General features: G+C 43.6%; 1 protein-coding gene across 3 annotated transcripts in view; it reads left to right on the forward strand.

The window, feature by feature from the left end:
* Positions 1–19,172, forward strand: part of KANK1 (KN motif and ankyrin repeat domains 1) — a 232,950-nt gene that overhangs the window by 194,861 nt on the left and 18,917 nt on the right. For 2 of the 3 annotated variants that reach the window (XM_011956467.1, XM_011956466.1), the window contains one exon: positions 2,786–5,446. In XM_011956467.1, the coding sequence (XP_011811857.1) occupies positions 2,786–5,446 (2,661 nt within the window). Of the gene's footprint in view, positions 1–8; positions 32–2,785; positions 5,447–19,172 lie in introns of those variants that run through there. The other variant, XM_011956468.1, reaches the window with a different exon arrangement.

Here is a 19,172-nt window from a genome sequence, read left to right on the forward strand (position 1 = left end):
GACCGGCAGAGAGCGCAGCGGGCGCCACCGGGTAGGTGAGCTGCAGGTGGCGTGGGGCAGTCACCGCTGGCCGAATCCCCGGGGGGCCTTGGGCGAGGGTGACCGGGAAGGCTGCGTGCTGCTTGGCCACTTTACTTGACCACAGCGACCCCACAGGTCTACAGGGGTCCAGCTTAGACTCGCCGTCTCACACACGCATCCCGGGTGGGCCAGATTAGCCTGCCTGTCTGACACCCAAGCTGTAGTTTCTCTTTGTTTATGGAATTTCAGACAGTACTGGAAACAGGTCTGGCTGCATATTTTGAGTGATCACCTTCTCCATGTGGAGATGAAAGCTAAAAAGGAAAGAGAGAAGGACAGCTACATTCTATTAACATGAGCACTATGAACATGAGCACAAATTTCCAGGCACAGCGCTCCCGGCCAGCCCTCCCATTCTTAGGCTAGGGCATGACCGCTGCTGGGCACTTCTTTCACATAGAACTCACTTTCCACACGTGTTAGAATCGAACAGCTAGAACAGTTTAATATTCTTTTAAATTGGGACATAAAGAATATGTGTCCTTTTTATTCCTCTGCTTGGCAAACTTATTTTTGTACTTTTCTTTCCAACATTTGGGAAGAAAGCAGGCAGATGGAGACAGAAGTGTTCTTCAGAGCATTCACACTGGCAGTGTAAATGTTCGGCAGTGCTGGGGGTTGGGAGGGCAGACAGCAACCAGGTTTGCTGGAAGTTCCTTCAAACTTGACAGCAGTCAAGTGGGTTTGTATACTCCGAAGAGGGCAAGGAGACTGATGGCTTACATTTTCACTCATTGCTTTTGGGTTCTTTCCATAGCTCTAAAAATGCACGGCTTGTTAGTGTGGCTCTGGGAAAACACAACACATGACTTGATCCTACAATTTAAACAAATAAAAATGACCTTGTTTTTAAATTTGAAATGCATAGCCCAGGTCAGCGACAAGGTCTGTGCTTTGAAAGGTTCTTGTGTTTCCTCTTTTAAATGTCTAGTTTAGCCTTAAGTAGTATTTACTGAATGCCACATGATCCAGTGGTTGGAGTATGTAGGTTTTGCCCTTATCTTCATTCTTTGCATCTGTTTGAACTCATCACAATACAAAACAAGGTGTTCCTGGGATAGGGAATGTTTTGTCCAAAAGAAGTCAACACGGAGAAAACTTTTCCTATAGTTAAGACAGGGTTTGGTTTTGTTTTTAAATGAGGAGAGAAACTGAGAAGTGGAAAATACGAAATGGAGTTGAAGTCTTTCTTCTGTGTGCTTGTACCCTTGCTGCCAGAGTTAATCACTAAATATCCCATGCCCCAGCTTTCTCAGCCAGGGAGGTGTCAAGGCAAATTGTAATCCTGTGGAGATAGTCAGAAGCTGAGTGCCCTTGGCCTCCATTTAGAAAAGCAGCCCAGTCTGCAAAAGACAGCGGCAGGGACATCTCATCCCAGGCCTCCTGGTTCTGCTGCTGACTTTGTCTGCTGCTGAGTTTTGTTTTTTTTGTGTGCCTCAGATAACACTTTGAAAAACAGGAATCTTAATGTCTGCTGTCTATATTCCAAGAGACTGTAGATGACCAATTAAATTATCTACTGGACAATGCTTTCATGTCTTTTTTTTTGAGACAGAGTTTTTGCTCTGTTGCCCAGGCTGGAGTGCAATGGCACGATCTTGGCTCATTGCAACCTCCACCTCCTGGATTCAAGCGATTCTCCTGCCTCAGCCTCCTGAGCAACTGGGATTACAGGCACCTGCCACCATGCCCAGCCAATTTTTTTATTTTTAGTAGAGACGAGGTTTTACCATGTGTTGGCCAGGCTGGTCTCAAACTCTTGATCTCAGGTGATCGACCCACCTTGGCCTCCCAAAGGGCTAGGATTACAGGAGTGAGCCACCATGCCCGGCCTTTCGTGTCTTTTATAATGAATTCTTTTAAAAATAGTTAGTAAGGACTTACTGTGTGCTTGACTCGTTGAAATCATTATCTCTGAGTACTGATGGACATAAAGATGGAAAAAGATGGAAATAGTAGACATTTTAGACTACAAAAGTGGGGAAGGAGGGGAGTGAGGGTTGAAAAATTACCTATTGGCTACAGTGTTCACTATTTGGGTGATGTGTACACTAGAAGCTCAAAGCTCATCATTACACAATAGATCCATGTAACAAGCCTGCACATGTACTCCCTGAATCTAAGATAAAATTTTAAAAAATAATACAATCATTATCTCATTACATTGTTTTAAGCCTGTGAGTTAAATATTTGCGTCTCCATTTTTACTCAGGGAGAAACTGAAGTTCAGAGAGGTTTATTAACTTGCTTACCCAGGCCAGGTGCAGTGACTCATGCCTGTAATCCCAGCAGTTTGGGAGGCTGGGGAGGGTGGATCACCTAAGGTCAGAAGTTCCAGACCAGCCTGGCCAACATGGTGAAACCCTGTCTCTACTAAAAATGTAAAAATTAGCCAGGCGTGGTGGTGCGCCTCTATAATCCCAGCAACTCAGGAGGCTGAGGTAGGAGAATTGCTTGATCCCGGGAGGCGGAGGCTGCAGTGAGCTGAGATCGCGCCATTGCAACTCCAGCCTGGGTGACAGAGTGACCTGTCTCAAAAAAAAAAAAAACTTGCTTACCCAGTTGTTGTAGATCCAGGTTTACAACATAGGTGTGTCAACTCTTAAAATCATACCAGCTTGCTGTACTGCAACAAACAAAAATATTAGTTTTTGCCATTATGTGTATTGCATGTTATTATAATATTCTTTTCTCCCTCTTCTAGGAAAAGCAGATGATATTCTGAATGGAGACCAGGACAAGGAACAAAAAGACCCTTACTTTGTGGAGACCCCCTATGGTTATCAACTAGACTTAGATTTCCTCAAATATGTGGATGACATACAGAAGGGAAACACCATCAAAAGACTGAATATCCAGAAGAGGCGGAAGCCATCCGTGCCATGCCCAGAACCCAGGACCACATCTGGTCAGCAAGGTATATGGACTTCCACCGAATCCCTCTCATCCTCCAACAGTGATGACAACAAGCAGTGCCCCAACTTCCTCCTAGCCAGAAGCCAAGTTACGTCAACTCCAATCTCAAAGCCACCTGCCCCTCTGGAGACCTCACTCCCTTTTCTTACCATCCCAGAAAATCAACAGCTGCCACCTCCCTCACCACAACTCCCAAAGCATAACCTTCATGTCACCAAGACACTGATGGAGACCCGGAGAAGACTGGAACAGGAGAGAGCCACCATGCAGATGACACCGGGTGAGTTCAGAAGGCCCAGGCTGGCCAGTTTTGGAGGCATGGGCTCCACAAGCTCCCTCCCCTCTTTTGTGGGTTCTGGAAACCACAATCCTGCCATACACCAGCTTCACAATGGATACCAAGGTAATGGGGATTATGGTGGCTATGCCCCAGCTGCTCCCACCACTTCCTCCATGGGGAGCTCCATCCGCCACAGCCCCCTGAGCTCAGGGATCTCCACCCCAGTGACCAACGTGAGCCCTATGCACCTGCAGCACATCCGTGAGCAGATGGCCATTGCTCTGAAACGCCTGAAGGAACTGGAAGAGCAGGTGCGAACCATCCCTGTGCTCCAGGTAAAGATCTCTGTCTTGCAAGAAGAGAAAAGGCAGTTGGCCTCACAGCTGAAAAACCAAAGGGCTGCATCCCAGAACAATGTCTGTGGTGTGAGGAAGCGGTCCTACAGTGCAGGGAACGCCTCCCAGCTGGAACAGCTCTCCCCGGCCCGAAGAAGTGGCGGGGAATTATACATCGACTATGAGGAGGAAGAAATGGAGAGCGTAGAACAGAGCACCCAGAGGATAAAGGAGTTCCGGCAGCTTACAGCAGACATGCAAGCCCTGGAGCAGAAGATCCAGGACAGCAGCTGTGAGGCCTCCTCAGAGTTCAGGGAGAATGGAGAGTGCCGGTCTGTGGCTGTGGGTGCCGAAGAAAACATGAATGACATCATCGTGTACCACAGAGGCTCCAGGTCCTGTAAGGATGCAGCTGTAGGGACACTTATTGAGATGAGGAATTGTGGGGTCAGTGTGACAGAGGCCATGCTTGGAGTGACAACTGAAGCTGACAAAGAAATTGAGCTGCAACAGCAGACCATAGAAGCCTTGAAGGAAAAGATCTATCGCCTAGAAGTACAGCTTAGAGAAACCACCCATGACCGGGAGATGACTAAACTAAAACAAGAGCTGCAGGCTGCTGGATCGAGGAAAAAGGTTGACAAAGCCACGATGGCCCAGCCGCTTGTTTTCAGTAAGGTGGTAGAGGCGGTGGTGCAGACCAGAGACCAAATGGTCGGCAGTCACACAGACCTGGTGGACACGTGTGTTGGGACCTCCGTGGAAACAAACAGTGTAGGCATCTCCTGCCAGCCCGAATGTAAGAACAAAGTCGTAGGGCCTGAGCTGCCCATGAATTGGTGGATTGTTAAGGAGAGGGTGGAAATGCACGACCGTTGTGCTGGGAGGTCTGTGGAAATGTGTGACAAGAGTGTGAGTGTGGAAGTCAGCATCTGCGAAACAGGCAGCAACACAGAGGAGTCTGTGAATGACCTCACACTCCTCAAGACAAACTTGAATCTCAAAGAAGTGCGGTCTATCGGTTGTGGAGATTGTTCTGTTGATGTGACTGTCTGCTCTCCAAAGGAGTGTGCCTCCCGGGGCGTGAACACTGAGGCTGTTGGCCAAGTGGAAGCTGCCGTCATGGCAGTGCCTCGTACCGCAGACCAGGACACTAGCACGGATTTGGAACAGGTGCACCAGTTCACCAACACCGAGATGGCCACCCTCATAGATTCCTGCACCAACACTTGCCTAAGCACTTTGGACAAGCAAACCAGCACCCAGACTGTGGAGACGCGGACAGTAGCTGTAGGAGAAGGCCATGTCAAGGACATCAACTCCTCCACCAAGACGCGGTCCATTGGTGTTGGAACGTTGCTTTCTGGCCATTCTGGGTTTGACAGGCCATCAGCTGTGAAGACCAAAGAGTCAGGTGTGGGACAGATAAATATTAACGACAACTATCTGGTTGGTCTCAAAATGAGGACCATAGCTTGTGGGCCACCACAGTTGACTGTGGGGCTGACAGCCAGCAGAAGGAGCGTTGGGGTTGGGGATGATCCTGTAGGAGAGTCTCTGGAGAACTCCCAGCCGCAGGCTCCACCTGGAATGATGACCGGCCTGGATCACTACATTGAGCGCATCCAGAAGCTGCTGGCAGAACAGCAGACACTGCTGGCTGAGAACTACAGTGAACTGGCAGAAGCTTTTGGGGAGCCTCACTCACAGATTGGCTCCCTCAACTCTCAGCTCATCAGCACCCTGTCGTCTATCAACTCTGTCATGAAATCTGCAAGCACTGAAGAGCTGAGGAACCCTGACTTCCAGAAAACCAGTCTGGGTAAAATCACAGGTAGGTGGTACCCGGAGGACCTGGGAATGAGGAAGGATGGGGGAAAATGTCTTTCCAGGAGCTAAGGATTATTTTTTAACTGCTGGAACCATTTTTGGAGGAGAAATGGAGAAAGCTTTAGAGTAGTAATCTGTAGAATGAAAACTAAGAATCAAAATCTATAAGCACCTCTGCTGATTCTTACTATCTGGTAGCCTCACTGGCCTCTGGCTGAGGACTAATGCTGGAAGAAAAGTAAACTGGTGTTGGCTGGCCTAGAGGTTGTCTTCTGGGGCTGCTAGTTTGGTAAGATGCTTTATTCTTTGTCTTTCAGTTATTTACTTGCTCATTATTTATAGAACTGCCTTTAAAAAAATCCTACCCTGTTTGTACCCACTATTACCAGTATATTATCAATTACAAATGCTGGCATAAAATGTTTTCAGTTAAAACGTTTATGAGAGGAGAGACTCCATTAATTCATTCATTAATTCAGCAAATAATTACTGAATTTGAGCCAGGCACAATGGTACACATCTGTAGTCCCAGCTACTCTGGAGGCTGAGGCGGGAGGATTGCTAGAACCCAGGAATTTGAGGCCAGCCTAGGCAACATAGTAAGACCTCCATCTCTAAAAAAATATGAAGTAAAAATTATTACTTGGATTCCTACTTGGTCTCAAGCATAGGTATAGGCTGTGAAGATAGTGTGAACAAAACAAGAACAGAGCCTCTGTCCTTGCGGTGCTTACATTCTAGGTGGGGTGCAGGAGATAGACAGTAGACCTATAATATGTCAGGAGGTGATAAATACTGTGAAGAAATTAACTCCAGTTGTGGGAACAGCAAGTGGTAGTAGTCAGGGTGAGGGCTGTTTGAGATGAGGTGGGCAAAGAAGGGACCCTTGAGCAAGAACATGGAGAGAAGGGAGTCTTTTCCCAGTCTTCATTTTCATACGTGCTTACTTTTTTTTTTTTTTTTTTAAAGACAGAGTTGCTGTGTCACCCAGGCTGGAGTGTAGAGGTGTCATCTTGGCTCACTGCAACCTCTGCCTCCCGGGTACAGGCGATTCTCATGTCTCAGCTCCCGAGTAGCTGGGACTGCAGGTGCCCACCACTATACCCAGCCACTTTTTTGTATTTTAGTAGAGATGGGGTTTCACCATATTGGTCAGGCTGGTCTCGAACTCCTGACCTCAGGTGATCTACCCGCCTCGGCCTCCCCAAGTGCTAGGATTACAGACATGAGCCACTGCACCTGGTCTGATAGGCACTTAAATTTTTGTCTTTCTTATTCTTTCTCGTATTCATTGGGATTCCTGCTCACCCTTCCTTCTTGAAATTGAAGCTAATAATCAGAAAACCAACCTGGATGATTTTATGACTTACAGTAATTTCCTGTGAGCCTCACCAACCTGATTTTGCTTGTGACCATGTGCACTGCCTCTCACAGCATGTAACATTATCCTCAGCTTGGGACCACACTGCCTGGCTTCTGTTTCTGGCTCTCCAATTCTCATGAATCAGTGTGACCTGGGAAAGAGTTTGCATTAGATTAATTTTACTTGAAAATGTGTAATACAGATTTAAGTAGCCATCCACAGAAATTCCAGTCTTTCTGACTATTAGTGTCTGATGGGGCAATGATTAAAATAGACTGAAATACATTATTTTTATATCTTCCTAGGTTTCCACTTTTTTTTTTTTTTTTGGAGACAGAGTCTCGCTTTGTCGCCCAGGCTGGAGTGCACTGGCGCCATCTCGGCTCACTGCAAGCTCCGCCTCCCGGGTTCACGCCATTCTCTTGCCTCAGCCTCCGAGTAGCTGGGACTACAGGTGCGCACCACCATGCCCAGCTAATTTTTTGTATTTTTAGTAGAGACGGGGTTTCACCATGTTAGCCAGGATGGTCTCGATCTCCTGACCTCGTGATCCGCCCACCTTAGCCTCCCAAAGTGCTGGGATTACAGGCGTGAGCCACCATGCCTGGCTGGTTTCCACTTTCAAACCTCAATTATTGTTAATTTTCAGTATCTGTCCTATAGGACAGTTAGTTTGTTGTGGAAGAAAAAAAGGAACGTCACAGTTCATGTGTGGGGTTTTGCCTTTTAGAATCCAAAGAGTCTAATAAACATACAGAGAAGTCATTTTAGAATAAACAGGATTAAAATGATCTGTGGACTGAAACAGAGTGTGCAGGAACTCATGCCATGTCTGCTTGTTGACATCCTTTTAAAAATCATGATGTCAGATGAAGTCAAAATAAAATTCTTAAATACCTCCAGACACAGATGGCACAATGGATCATCCATTATAAAAGCATTTTGTTCCCAGCCTTCCACCCTCCTCCCCAAACTGGGGTTTCTATTTCACATTCTTGCCAAAAATATTCAGCTGTAATACTGAAGTAATTTGCTGACCCCTTGAGCACGGAGACCAGGGAGCAAGTTTGGTCTGGCTGTGTGACAGTGTTTTTTGGTCTATTTCCAGTTACACTGACATGCCACACATCACTGGTTAGATCCGACCCTGTTAGCAAACACCTAATTAATCGGCTAAAATACAGGAGACCTACAGCACTTGTGAACAAAACAATAAATATTTTTAACAGCACTTATTTAGTCACAATGGCAGCCCCTCTCAGCGCACACAAGAACAACTTTAAAGTATTTCTGTAATACACATCATATTTGTGTTTTCACCAAGTTCTAATGAGGAATGAATTAGGAAATGAATGCAGAGTGTTCCATTTTTGTTATCTGGCATTTGTTACGTGTACTGAAAATTAAAGCAACTTGGTACAGTAAAGTGGAGATTCTCAACACTTAGAAGCTTTCAGAAACTAAGTGGCTCAGGGTGCACCGTGCATTCCTGTGCACACCATACCATAGAGAATAGCACTCACCACAGTCTAGAATGCATTTCTGTACCAAAAGATACACTGGAGTATAGAAGGGTATTCGTCTCAATGTTTTCTTCCCCCAAATAAAACAGTAGGGAATTTGGGTCTGACACCTACCAAAAACAGCATATAAATGATCATTTATATGAACCTAACACAGCATTCTAATTTAAAGAAGTTGTTGAGTTTGGGCTCTGAAACCAGACAGTGTGGGTTCACATTGTTTCTCTGTCGCTAGAACAGATTGTCTTTGTTCCTTCACAGGGTTGTAATGAAGATTCAGTGAGTCAATAGGAGTAAAGCACAGAGTATAAATGCTCAATGAAAGCTGACTGATGTTGTTGTTAGAGTATTTCCAGAAATAGAAATGTAGATCTAGAACAAATGATGCCACACAGAAATTGTACAAATGGTCTTTTGTTTTCAACCTAAATTTTCATCTTCATTATTCTGGGTGATGCCCCCACTCAATTATTACACCTCTCCAACTAACCATTGTATCACTATAAAGAAGTAAATAGATAACAATGGGAAACACAAAATAAATTGATAAATTTTCAGTCCAGAGTCATTCAGAATCCGTGTCAAAGCTCAAAACGAAGAGTATTAGTGGCCAATCCATAGAATTCTGTTCATTTCTCCTAGAGTTGCAGATTTGTTGATGGTGTCACTTTTCAGTATGCATAAAAGTGTCATTTTTAGCAGCAGCATAATGCTTAACACTATATTTAATTTCTTAAAATTACAACTGGAGCATGCATCATAAGAAATTAATAGTTCAAGCCTAGGCAACATAGTGAGACCTTGTCTCTTCAAAAAAATTTTTTTTAATTACCTGGTCATGTTATCCTATGTCTGTAGCCTCAGCTACTCAGGAAACGGAGGTGGGATGATCTCTTGAGCCCAAGAGGTTGAGGCTGCAGTGAGCTGCGATCACACCACTACACTCCAGCCTGGGTGACAGAATGAGACCTTGTCTGTGGCGGGGGGAGGTGGGGGGGGAAGATTGTGAATGGTGGCTCACACCTGTAATCCTAGCACTCTGGGAGGCTGAGGCTGGCAGATTGCTTGAGCCCAGAGTTAGAGACCAGCCTGGGCAACATGGTGAAACCCCGTCTTTACTAAAAATACAAAAATTAGCCAGGCATGATGACGGACGCCTGTAGTCCCAGCTACCCAGGAGGCTGAGGTGCGAAGATCACCTGAGCCCCGGAGGTGCAGGCTGCAGTGAGCCGTGATTGTCACCCCCCAGCCTGGGTAACAGAGTGAGACCCTGTCTCAAAAAAAGAAAAGAAAAAGAAATTAAAAGTTCAGAAGAGTGTATAATGAAAGAGTTAAAGCCTCCCTGGCGCACTCCCGTGATAGCCCACGTGTGTTTGGTATTTATAGATGTGCATGCTTGCAGGTCTGTATTTTAGAAACATACATTTTTGTAATAAAATTTGAATCATACATAGTTTGCTTCTGTGTTTTTTCACCTAAAAAGTCACGAACATTTTTCTAGGATTTGAGAGACAATGTCTTGGTTTTGATGGAATTGGAACCTGATGGTGACCAGAAGTGTTCTGTATTTTTTAATTCCTGATAGTTTGAGTTTAATGCATTTAATATTTTCTTTTATAAAATAAAAAAGGTAAGAGGAAATGAGTTTGTTATAACAAAAACGTTGGTAAAAAAAAGTTTATTCTTCCTGTAAATCAGTTGGATTGTTTTCGTTTGAGGCATAGATTAGTGTTTTCTTTTTTTAATTACTATTTTCTTCTAGAGAGGGAAGAGGAGAGAGAAAATTCCAGACAAATGACTTATAGTTACAAATACTCTAAAAATATATAACTGTCTCTGAGCAAATACAAACAAAACTGTAACAGTGGAATTTAACTGCCCGCCCCATGATTTATAGAACATTCATCTCTCATACTGACAAGAACTGCTTTTTAAAATCAGCTTCCATATTTATACTCTTGGTTATCTTAGTTCATCAAAAGTTAATGAACTCGAAGTCATTCCCATAACTAAGAAAGTAAGTCATAGACAAGAGGTCTGAGCCAAAGCAAAAGTAGGGAAATAAGCCTTTACAAAAGACGTTTCTAGGTAGTTTTCTCCTTGTTCAAATAATATATCATTTACCTGTCTTAGCACTTGGCTTTTTAATCACTTTCTTTTAATGCTCAAAAGCACCAAAACAATGCAGTCCAAGTGTTTCTGGGTCCAGGTGTTTCTGGGACTCTGCAGGTATAAAAGCATGATGTAGGTAGTGGAAGGCCTAGAAGTCAGAAGAGTTGACCTCTCATACTGGCTGTGTAGGTAACTTGCTGTATCTCTTTTTTTTTTTTTTTTTTTTTTTGAGACAGGGTCTCGCTCTGTCACCCAGGCTAGAGTGCAATGGTATGATCACAGCTTGCTGTAGCCTCAACTTCCCGAGCTCTAGCCATCCTCCCTCTTCAGCTTCCCAAGTAGCTGGGACTACAGGTGCATGTCACCATGCCTGGCTAATTTTTGTATTATTTTTAGAGATGAGGTCTCCTCATGTTGCCCAGCTGGTCTTGAACTTTTGGTTTCAAGCAATTTGCCTGCCTCAGCCTCCCAAATTATTGGGATTACAGGTGTGAGCCATCATGCCAGGCCACTATATCATTTTAGACAGGGAGATTGTGGACTTCCGTGGCCTCCTGTGTCAAACGAATAGGGTGAGATTAGTTTTTCTCCTACAGTCCCTTCAGCAGGATTGGTCTATACAAGTGTGAGTTAACTATTTATGTTGTTGACCACACATGCATTAGCATTCAGGCTGAGTTCTGAGAGGAGAGCGTAGAAACAACATATTTGTCCTTTCTCCTCTATCAAAGCTACATGCTTTTCCTCACAAAGTAGTATGTACCAAAAAAGAAGATGGTCCTTCGTGAATAATCTCTACTGCCTGTTCCCCAAACCATCATTTGGGCTTAAAGAGTGAATTCATACTCAAGCCCTTTTTCTGTTGTTTTGTTTTTTGTTTTTTGTTTTGTTTTGTTTTTTTGAGACGGAGTCTTGCTCTGTCGCCCGGGCTGGAGTGAAGTGGCACAGTCTCAGCTCACTGCAACCTCTGCCTCCCGGGTTCAAGTGATTGTCCTGCCTCAGCCTCCTGAGTAGCTGGGATTACAGGCACGCGCCACCACGCCCGGCTAATTTTTTTTATTATTATTATTTTTAGTAGAGAGGGGGTTTCACCTTGTTGGCCAGGCTGGTCTCGATGTCCTGACCGTCATGATCCACCCGCCTCAGCCTCCCAAAGTGCTGGGATTACAGACATGAGCCACCGCGCCTGGCCTCAAACCCTTTTTCTTAAAGAAAAACAAACATTATTTCATATCCCTTTGAATTTTTAGTCATACTTTGGGAAATTAACCTGAATATTTGAAAGGATTCCATAATGAATTGGAAATTTCAGTCCTACCTGTTCTCAACAAGTAAGGTTAGATGTTCTTTAAAAATTAAATCAGAATGTCAAGCTGAAAATTTGGCACAGCAACATGGTTAATTAGCTGGCTGCACTCTTCTTTTTTGTGTTTTCAGAAAGCACTTGGCACTATCAATACAAATATAGATCAGCATACCAGAACAGTTGGAATAGATGAACAGAGCAACTTTTAAAATCCATTTTAATATATTTTTTAAAATCAATTCTCTAATGAATTTGGAAGCCCATTGCTATATACCAATAACTAATACCCATTCTGGACAGATAAATGTTACACAGAAAACTGGAGAAGTGATCTCTTTAAAACCCGTTCAGCTCTAGTGTTGGGTGGTTTTTTTTTTTGTTTTTTTTTTTAAGAGATGGGGTCTTGCTTTGTCACCCAGACTAGAGTGCAGTGGCATGATCGGGGCTCACTGCAGCCCCCAACCTCTGGGCTTAGGGCTCAAGTGACCCTCCCACCTCCCAGCTCTAGTTTCATTGAATTATTTTTCTTGTAAAACAGTTTGCTTTTAACATTCCTAAAGTCAAGGACATCAAGTTTTCATTTTAAGTGACTTGTTTTTCATTATAGTCATCTCATTTGCCTTAGAATTTAATATATGGATAATTATAAAAGCTAAGTGCACTTTGGAATGATAATTAATACATCGAAGATATTCCTCTTATTTTCCAGAACACTGAGATTTCTGTCACTTCTTGTCCTTTAGTGATCACTAATCTGACCAAGTCATAAAATGAGGCTCATGCTTTATTGGTGTTTATGGCCAGTAAGTTTGAGTTAATGACAGAAGACTTCACAGTTGCCCACTCTGCTGTTCATTAACTTCCCAGTTGCGCCTGTGAAAACCGTTGCCACCCGGTGGGAATTTTGAGCATCTAGACCAGAGTGCCAGAATTCTGAAAGTGTTTTGTAATTATTCCACATGTTGTTGTTTTGTTTTGTTGAGAAAAGGTCTCACTCTGTCTCCTGGGCTGGAGTGCAGTCATAGCTCACCATAGACCCTAACTGCCAAGCTCAGCCTGTCCTCACACATGAACCTCCCAATAGCTAGGACTACAGGCACTTACCACCATGCCCAGCTGTTTTTTGTTTTGTTTTGTTTTGTTTTTTGTTAGGGGATCTCACTATGTTGCTCAGGCTCGTCTGCAACTCCTGGGCTCAAGCAATTAACCTACCTCAGCCTCACTAAGTGCTGGGATTACAGGCGTAAGCCAATGCACCCAGCCTGTTTTTGGTTTTTCCATAGAGACAGGGTTTCATTCTGTCACCCAGGTTGGAGTGCAGCCTCAATCTCCCAACCTCAAACCATCCTCCTGTCTCAGCCCCTCAAAGTACTGGGATTACAGGTGTGAGCCACTCCCAGCCCGTAATTACTCCTGTTTTTATCCCTGTTGTTCAGGTAGCATTTACTATCTCTTTAGCATGAACATCTACTATTAGTGGCCCAGGGCTGTTAATTAAACCATCAGCAATTCCTAAGAATTCACATGGATACAAGTTGATGGGTTGAAACTACAGGGGAGTCCAAACTCGTATTCTCAGTAGTCAACTTTTATATTGATTAATTTAATTCAGTGGATCTCAATCCTGGCTGCACAATAGAATCACCTAGGGAGAAGTTTAAAAATACTGATGCCTGCAATCGGAGACACTGGTTATATTACCAAGGCTTTCACTGGAATGGCATGTTTACAGACTACTTTGGAGAACTGAAGTTGACCTTTAGAGCCAGTGAAAGCCCCTTGGAAAAACTGACCTCATACCTTGTCCTTTACAAGGTTCCTAACCTGTGGTAAGTAAAGAATGTCACTTTCTGACAAGCTCAGGAGCCCCAAGTTACTTTGGGCCCTTGGGAAAAGAGGAAGTCACCTAATTTATATAGGTATCTGCAGGCACAAATAAATCCTTGGCTGGACTCAAAAGGTTTTTATAAGGTCTAATCTGAGATTCCTTATGAAAAATTTCAGCAAAGTCAATGTAAAAAAAAAAAGGGAGGGGCGGGGGGCTATATGGCAAATACTTATTCTTGCTGCACTTTATGCAAATAATTAGCCCAAGCATAATAAAACTAAAACTTATTTTGGAAATAAATTGGTCCTACTATGATTGGTCTTTGGTAGAAACAGAAAACCAGAGAGAGAAAAATTATGTTTCAGAAAAACTATAGTACCCCTTTTATTAGACTCCAGCCTTGTCCATTTTTTTGGACAAGGTTATCTGCTGATAACCCAATAATTGATTGGTTCTCAGGGTCATTTACCTGGGTCCCTCAAGGCTTCAGGTTGGTTCTACAGGGACTCCTGAAGCTAGGACTTTCACTCCTTATGGTAGGGCTTATCATTAATTTTACAGTCTGCTGTTCACTTATGTGCTGTACTAAAACTGTGGATAAGAATGGCTGCAACCAGACACCAGTGAATGCATACAGTCAACTTTCACTCCTCTTACCTTGGGGGCAACCCCTTCCCCAACCATGTCCCATAAGCAAGAAGGAATTGGAGCTGTCATCAGCCTTTCCCATCTCCATAGCTCACACCTCAGGATTGAGGTGGACTGAAACCCAAGGAGGTGGGTGCATTGAAACTGCCTTTCCAAAATCATGACAGTAAAAGAAACCTGACATAGCTGACTCCATCTTACCTCTGACCTCCAAGCTGTCCTTGTTCATTCCTAGGCACAGGCCATGCTAGCTGTGGGCGGAATTTGGTTTATAGTTTAACCTTAAAGCAAGGATGATAATAGCCCTTCCCAAGACTAAACTGCCTTTGTAAAACTAATGAAAGTGCACAAGGTTAGAATTATGGAAGGCCCCTGAATTCTCTTTTATTTATTTATTTTATTTTTTTGAGATGGAGTTCTACTTCAACTGCAAATACATGTTCTCTCTCTCTCTCATACCTGGACCCACCCAGATAGTTCATTGTATCTACATTTTTTAAAGTCCCACCCTCAATTCAGGTGATTATAAAGGGTAGCTAGGGTTGAAACTTGAATTTTGTTTGTTGGCTTCCTTTATTCTTTGGTTTTCCTGGCTGCACATTTTCTTTGTTTTGCTCAAACACAGCAGTCATTTATCAGTCTTATGTTGATGCATGTGGTGCCTACAACTACAAATGGGTCCTTATCAAGTTCAGAGAGTTGTTTATAGGCCACTCAAGACCAGCCAGAGTTTCAACACCATCCAAAGAACGTTTGCTGGCAATATAGGTGACCAGTTCCCTCTGACCTGACAAATGAGAGCCAGTTTGGAATTTAATGAGGTTCTTTGCCTTACCAGGTAGCCTCAGTAGAATCCTCATGACCTTCAGTTGAATTACATGGACACTTATTAAAGGCTCTCGATGGTCCAGCACTGTTCTAAGCACTGGACAGGACACCAAATAAGAATGTAGCGTGGAGGAACTCAAGATGCTGACCATCTCATTGAGGAGACAGGGCATATTTTAGTCTGGATAGTGTTACAGGACAATGATGGGGGATAAAAGAGATCTCTGTGGAATGGTTGGAATGGTATCATAGAAGAAAGACTAGAGAAGATAGAATTTGGGCCAAGCCTTGAAAAGAGCATGGGTCGAATTCAGCTGGTGAAGGATGGTGAATTTCCAGACCTGTAGGACGATCTAATTACTCCCCACTTGTAATTAAGTCACAGGACCACTCTGAACAGAATGGACAGAGTGGAGGAGTAGTTGAGAGGTAAAATTCCCACAGGCAAAATGAAACCTTCCACATTGACCCTTGGATGCCTGCATGAGGAAGTGGACCTTGATTGGAGAAGCTTTAAAAAGCCCTGGTTTACAAAAGTAAGCTGTGGTGAGAAAAATTATAGCACCGGCTATCACTGGGTGACACTATCTGGAAGGGGTGGGAGGCAAGGCTTACCAGGTTGTTAGAAATGTTCTGTATCTCTGTTACAGAGGTGGTTACACAGGCATATACATTTACCAAGTTCCATCTGACTTACACTTAAAATCTGTGCATTTTCATGGGGCATGATGGCATGCAGCTGGGTCCTGTGGTCCTAGCTACTCCAGAGGCCAAGGTGGGAGGATTGCTGGAGCCCAAGAGTTCAAGGCTGCAGTTAGCTATGATCACATTCCATTGCACTCTAGCCTGAGTGACAGTGTGAGACCCTGTCTGTAGTTAATTAATTCTGTGCATTTTATTGTCTATAAATTGTATTTGAATTTTTTTTAATTTTAAGCTGTATTTAAACAAAGATAACTTATGGATTAAAAGACTAATAGCAGCCAATGGAAACACATGACTGGGATTCTGATGCAAACACCCTATAAAAGAAATTTTTAAGAGACTATTAGAGGTTCAGCACGCTAGCTCATGCCTGTAATTCCAGTACTTTCAGAGGCCAAGGTGGGCAGATAGCTTGAACCCAGCGGTTTGAGACCAGCCTGGGCAACATAGTGAAACCCATCTCTACTAAAATATACACACACACACAAAAAAAATTAGCCAGACATGGTGGTGCACGTCTGTGGTCCCAGCTACTTGGAGCAGGGGCTGAGGTGGAAGGATCGCTTGAGCCTGGGAGGCAGAGGTTGCAGTGAGCTCACACCACTGGGCTGAGGTGGAAGGATCGCTTGAGCCTGGGAGGCAGAGGTTGCAGTGAGCTCACACCACTGCAGTCCAGCCTGGGTGACAGAGTGAGATGCCATATCAAAGAAAAGACTGAAGAAATTTGAATACTGACTGGATTATGTGAGAATCATAAAGAATTATCTTTAAGGTTTGATAGTTTTAGCCTCAATGGTTTGCATTTTTTAGAGTTTGTTCTTTTAGGGATATATACTGAAATATTTATGGATGAAAATGATAGAATCTCTAGCTGTTGCTTCAAAATAATCCAGTGTGAGTGGGCAGAGGGAGTTATCAGGGAAACCAGGTATCTTCTAATCATTGTTGAAGCTAGTAATGGGAACACAGGAGTTTATTTTTTTATTTTTATTTTATTTATTTATTTACTTTTGAGACGGAGTCTCGCTCTGCCGCCCAGGCTGGAGTGCAATGGCCGGATCTCAGCTCACTGCAAGCCCCGCCTCCTGGGTTTACACCATTCTCCTGCCTCAGCCTCCCAAGTAGCTGGGACTACAGGCGCCCGCCACGTCGCCTGGCTAGTTTTTTGTATTTTTTAGTAGAGACAGGGTTTCACCATGTTAGCCAGGATGGTCTCGATCTCCTGACCTCGTGATCCGCCCGTCTCGGCCTCCCAAAGTGCTGGGATTACAGGCTTGAGCCACCGCGCCTGGCCACAGGAGTTTATTAAACTATTATCTACTTTTTTTCATGTTTACGGTTTCAATAGTAGTCAAAACTATCATGTATTTGCATTTAAAAAGTTGTTGGTTCTTGAAGAGGAAAATGCTTCGTACAAGTGTTTCTCTAAAAACAGTGTTCTGGCAGCCAGGTGCGGTGGCTCACGCCTGTAATCCCAGAATTTTGGGAGGCCGAGGTAGGAGTTCGTGACCAGCCTGGCCAACATGGTAAAATCCCATCTCTACTAAAAATACAAAAAATAGCTGGGCATGGTGGCGAGCGCTTGTACCAGCTACTCAGGAGGCTGAAGCAGGAGAGTCACTTGAACCCAGGAGGTGGAGGTTGCAGTGAGCGGAGATCACGCCACTGCATTCCAGGCTGGGCAACAGAGCAAGACTCAATCTCAAAAAAAAAAAAAAAAAAAAGTGTTCTGGCACTCTGATTAACTAGTGAGAGTTTTTGGAGGCCACTGCAATATTTTCTAAGTAATGATGAATGGACTTGGAGAAGGAAAAATGAAGATAAATGTCCTGCTTTATTTACTTTACTTAAAATAAATCAAAGGTAAGTTAGGCTTTTCATATTTGCAGTTAGGGGACACATAGGGGACATCAGGTTACATGACGTTAAACACTGGACCACTGAATTCAGTATTGTGTGTGTGTGTTGAGGAAGTTGGATTTGTAAAGGAATCGTCCAGGTAGCCCCCACGTCCCACAGCTAAAGGAGAAAGAATTGTGCTGTTGATCTGTGGACAAGGGACTGTTCACAGAATTAGGAAACGTGAGTTCTAGTTCAGCTCTGTGGCCTGGGGCAAGTCACTGAACCTAGCTGGCCTTCAGAATCCTTAGCTGGAAGTATGAGAATTAAAATTTAGATGATATCCCTTGAGGTCAGAAATTTGAGGCCAGGCTAACCAAAATGGTAAAACTCAGTCTCTACTAAAAATACAAAAATTAGCCAGGCACAGTTGCGTGCACCTGTAGCCCCAGCTACTTGGGAGGTTGAGGCAGGAGAATCGCTTGAACTCGGGAGGCAGAGGTTGCAGTGAGCTGAAATTGCACCACAGCACTCACTCTAGCCTGGGCAACAGAACAAGATTCAGTCTCAAACAAACAAAAAACAAACAACAACAACAAAATTTAGGTGATCTCTAATGCCTCACTTTAAATTTTTTGCCAACTCTCTTTCATTATAGCATCATTGTTTTAAACCAGTTTTCAAAGTGGGCCACCTGCATCAGTGATTCTTGTAGGTGGTGGGGAAGGTCAGAAATACCATCACTTGGCCCCCATCCCGGAATTACAGAATGATCTTCTGGCACCATGTGCCTGAGAATCTGCATTTTAGCCAACGTCACAGGTGATTCTTACGAAGAGTAGACCTCAGAGCAGTTTTAGGGCTTGTTATTAGTTCTTTTTCTTCAAATTGCCTCAAAATACAGTCAACATTTAAACTGCTTTTCTTGTAAGAATCTAAGAGATTTCAGAGCTTTACTTTGAAAGGGATAAAGTTGTAATCACCTGACATTGTGAGTAGATTTAAATGTTTAATTTTTGTTTGTAATTTATGTTTATAAAGTATAATTTAGGAAATATTAGAGACAAAAAGAAAAATGTTATAGTAGCCTTAGCAGTTTTCCTGTGTATCCTTCCATGATTTTTCTAATACATATATATGTAAATATAATTATTTACTAATGCCAGTAGGCAGAGAACAAAACCTCTTTTGTATATTTGTTTCCCATGAGTAAAACTTAAGACTTCAGATTCAGATGAATTCTGGTGTGTTATAAAGCAGGCCTTTCCTACAAGGGGTGGAGAGGCCAGCCTTTCTTCCCTTGGTGGGAATGGCCTGAGCTGTGTTGTAGATGCTGATTTGGGTTATGTATCATAAGAGGAAATCAGCCCGGTGATCTTTTCTAGTTTCCATTAAACTTGAACTGAGAGGTTGGGCACAGTGGCTCACGCCTCTAACCCCAGCACTTTGGGAGGCCGAGTCAAGTGGATCACCTGGGGTCAGGAGTTCGAGTCCAAGCTGGCCAACATGGTGAAACTGAGTCTACTAAAAATACAAAAATTAGCTGGGCATGGTGGCCTGTGCCTGTAGCCCCAGCTA

The sequence above is a fragment of the Colobus angolensis genome, unplaced genomic scaffold (assembly GCF_000951035.1).
Source record: "Colobus angolensis palliatus isolate OR3802 unplaced genomic scaffold, Cang.pa_1.0 Scaffold419, whole genome shotgun sequence".
NCBI lineage: Eukaryota > Metazoa > Chordata > Mammalia > Primates > Cercopithecidae > Colobus > Colobus angolensis.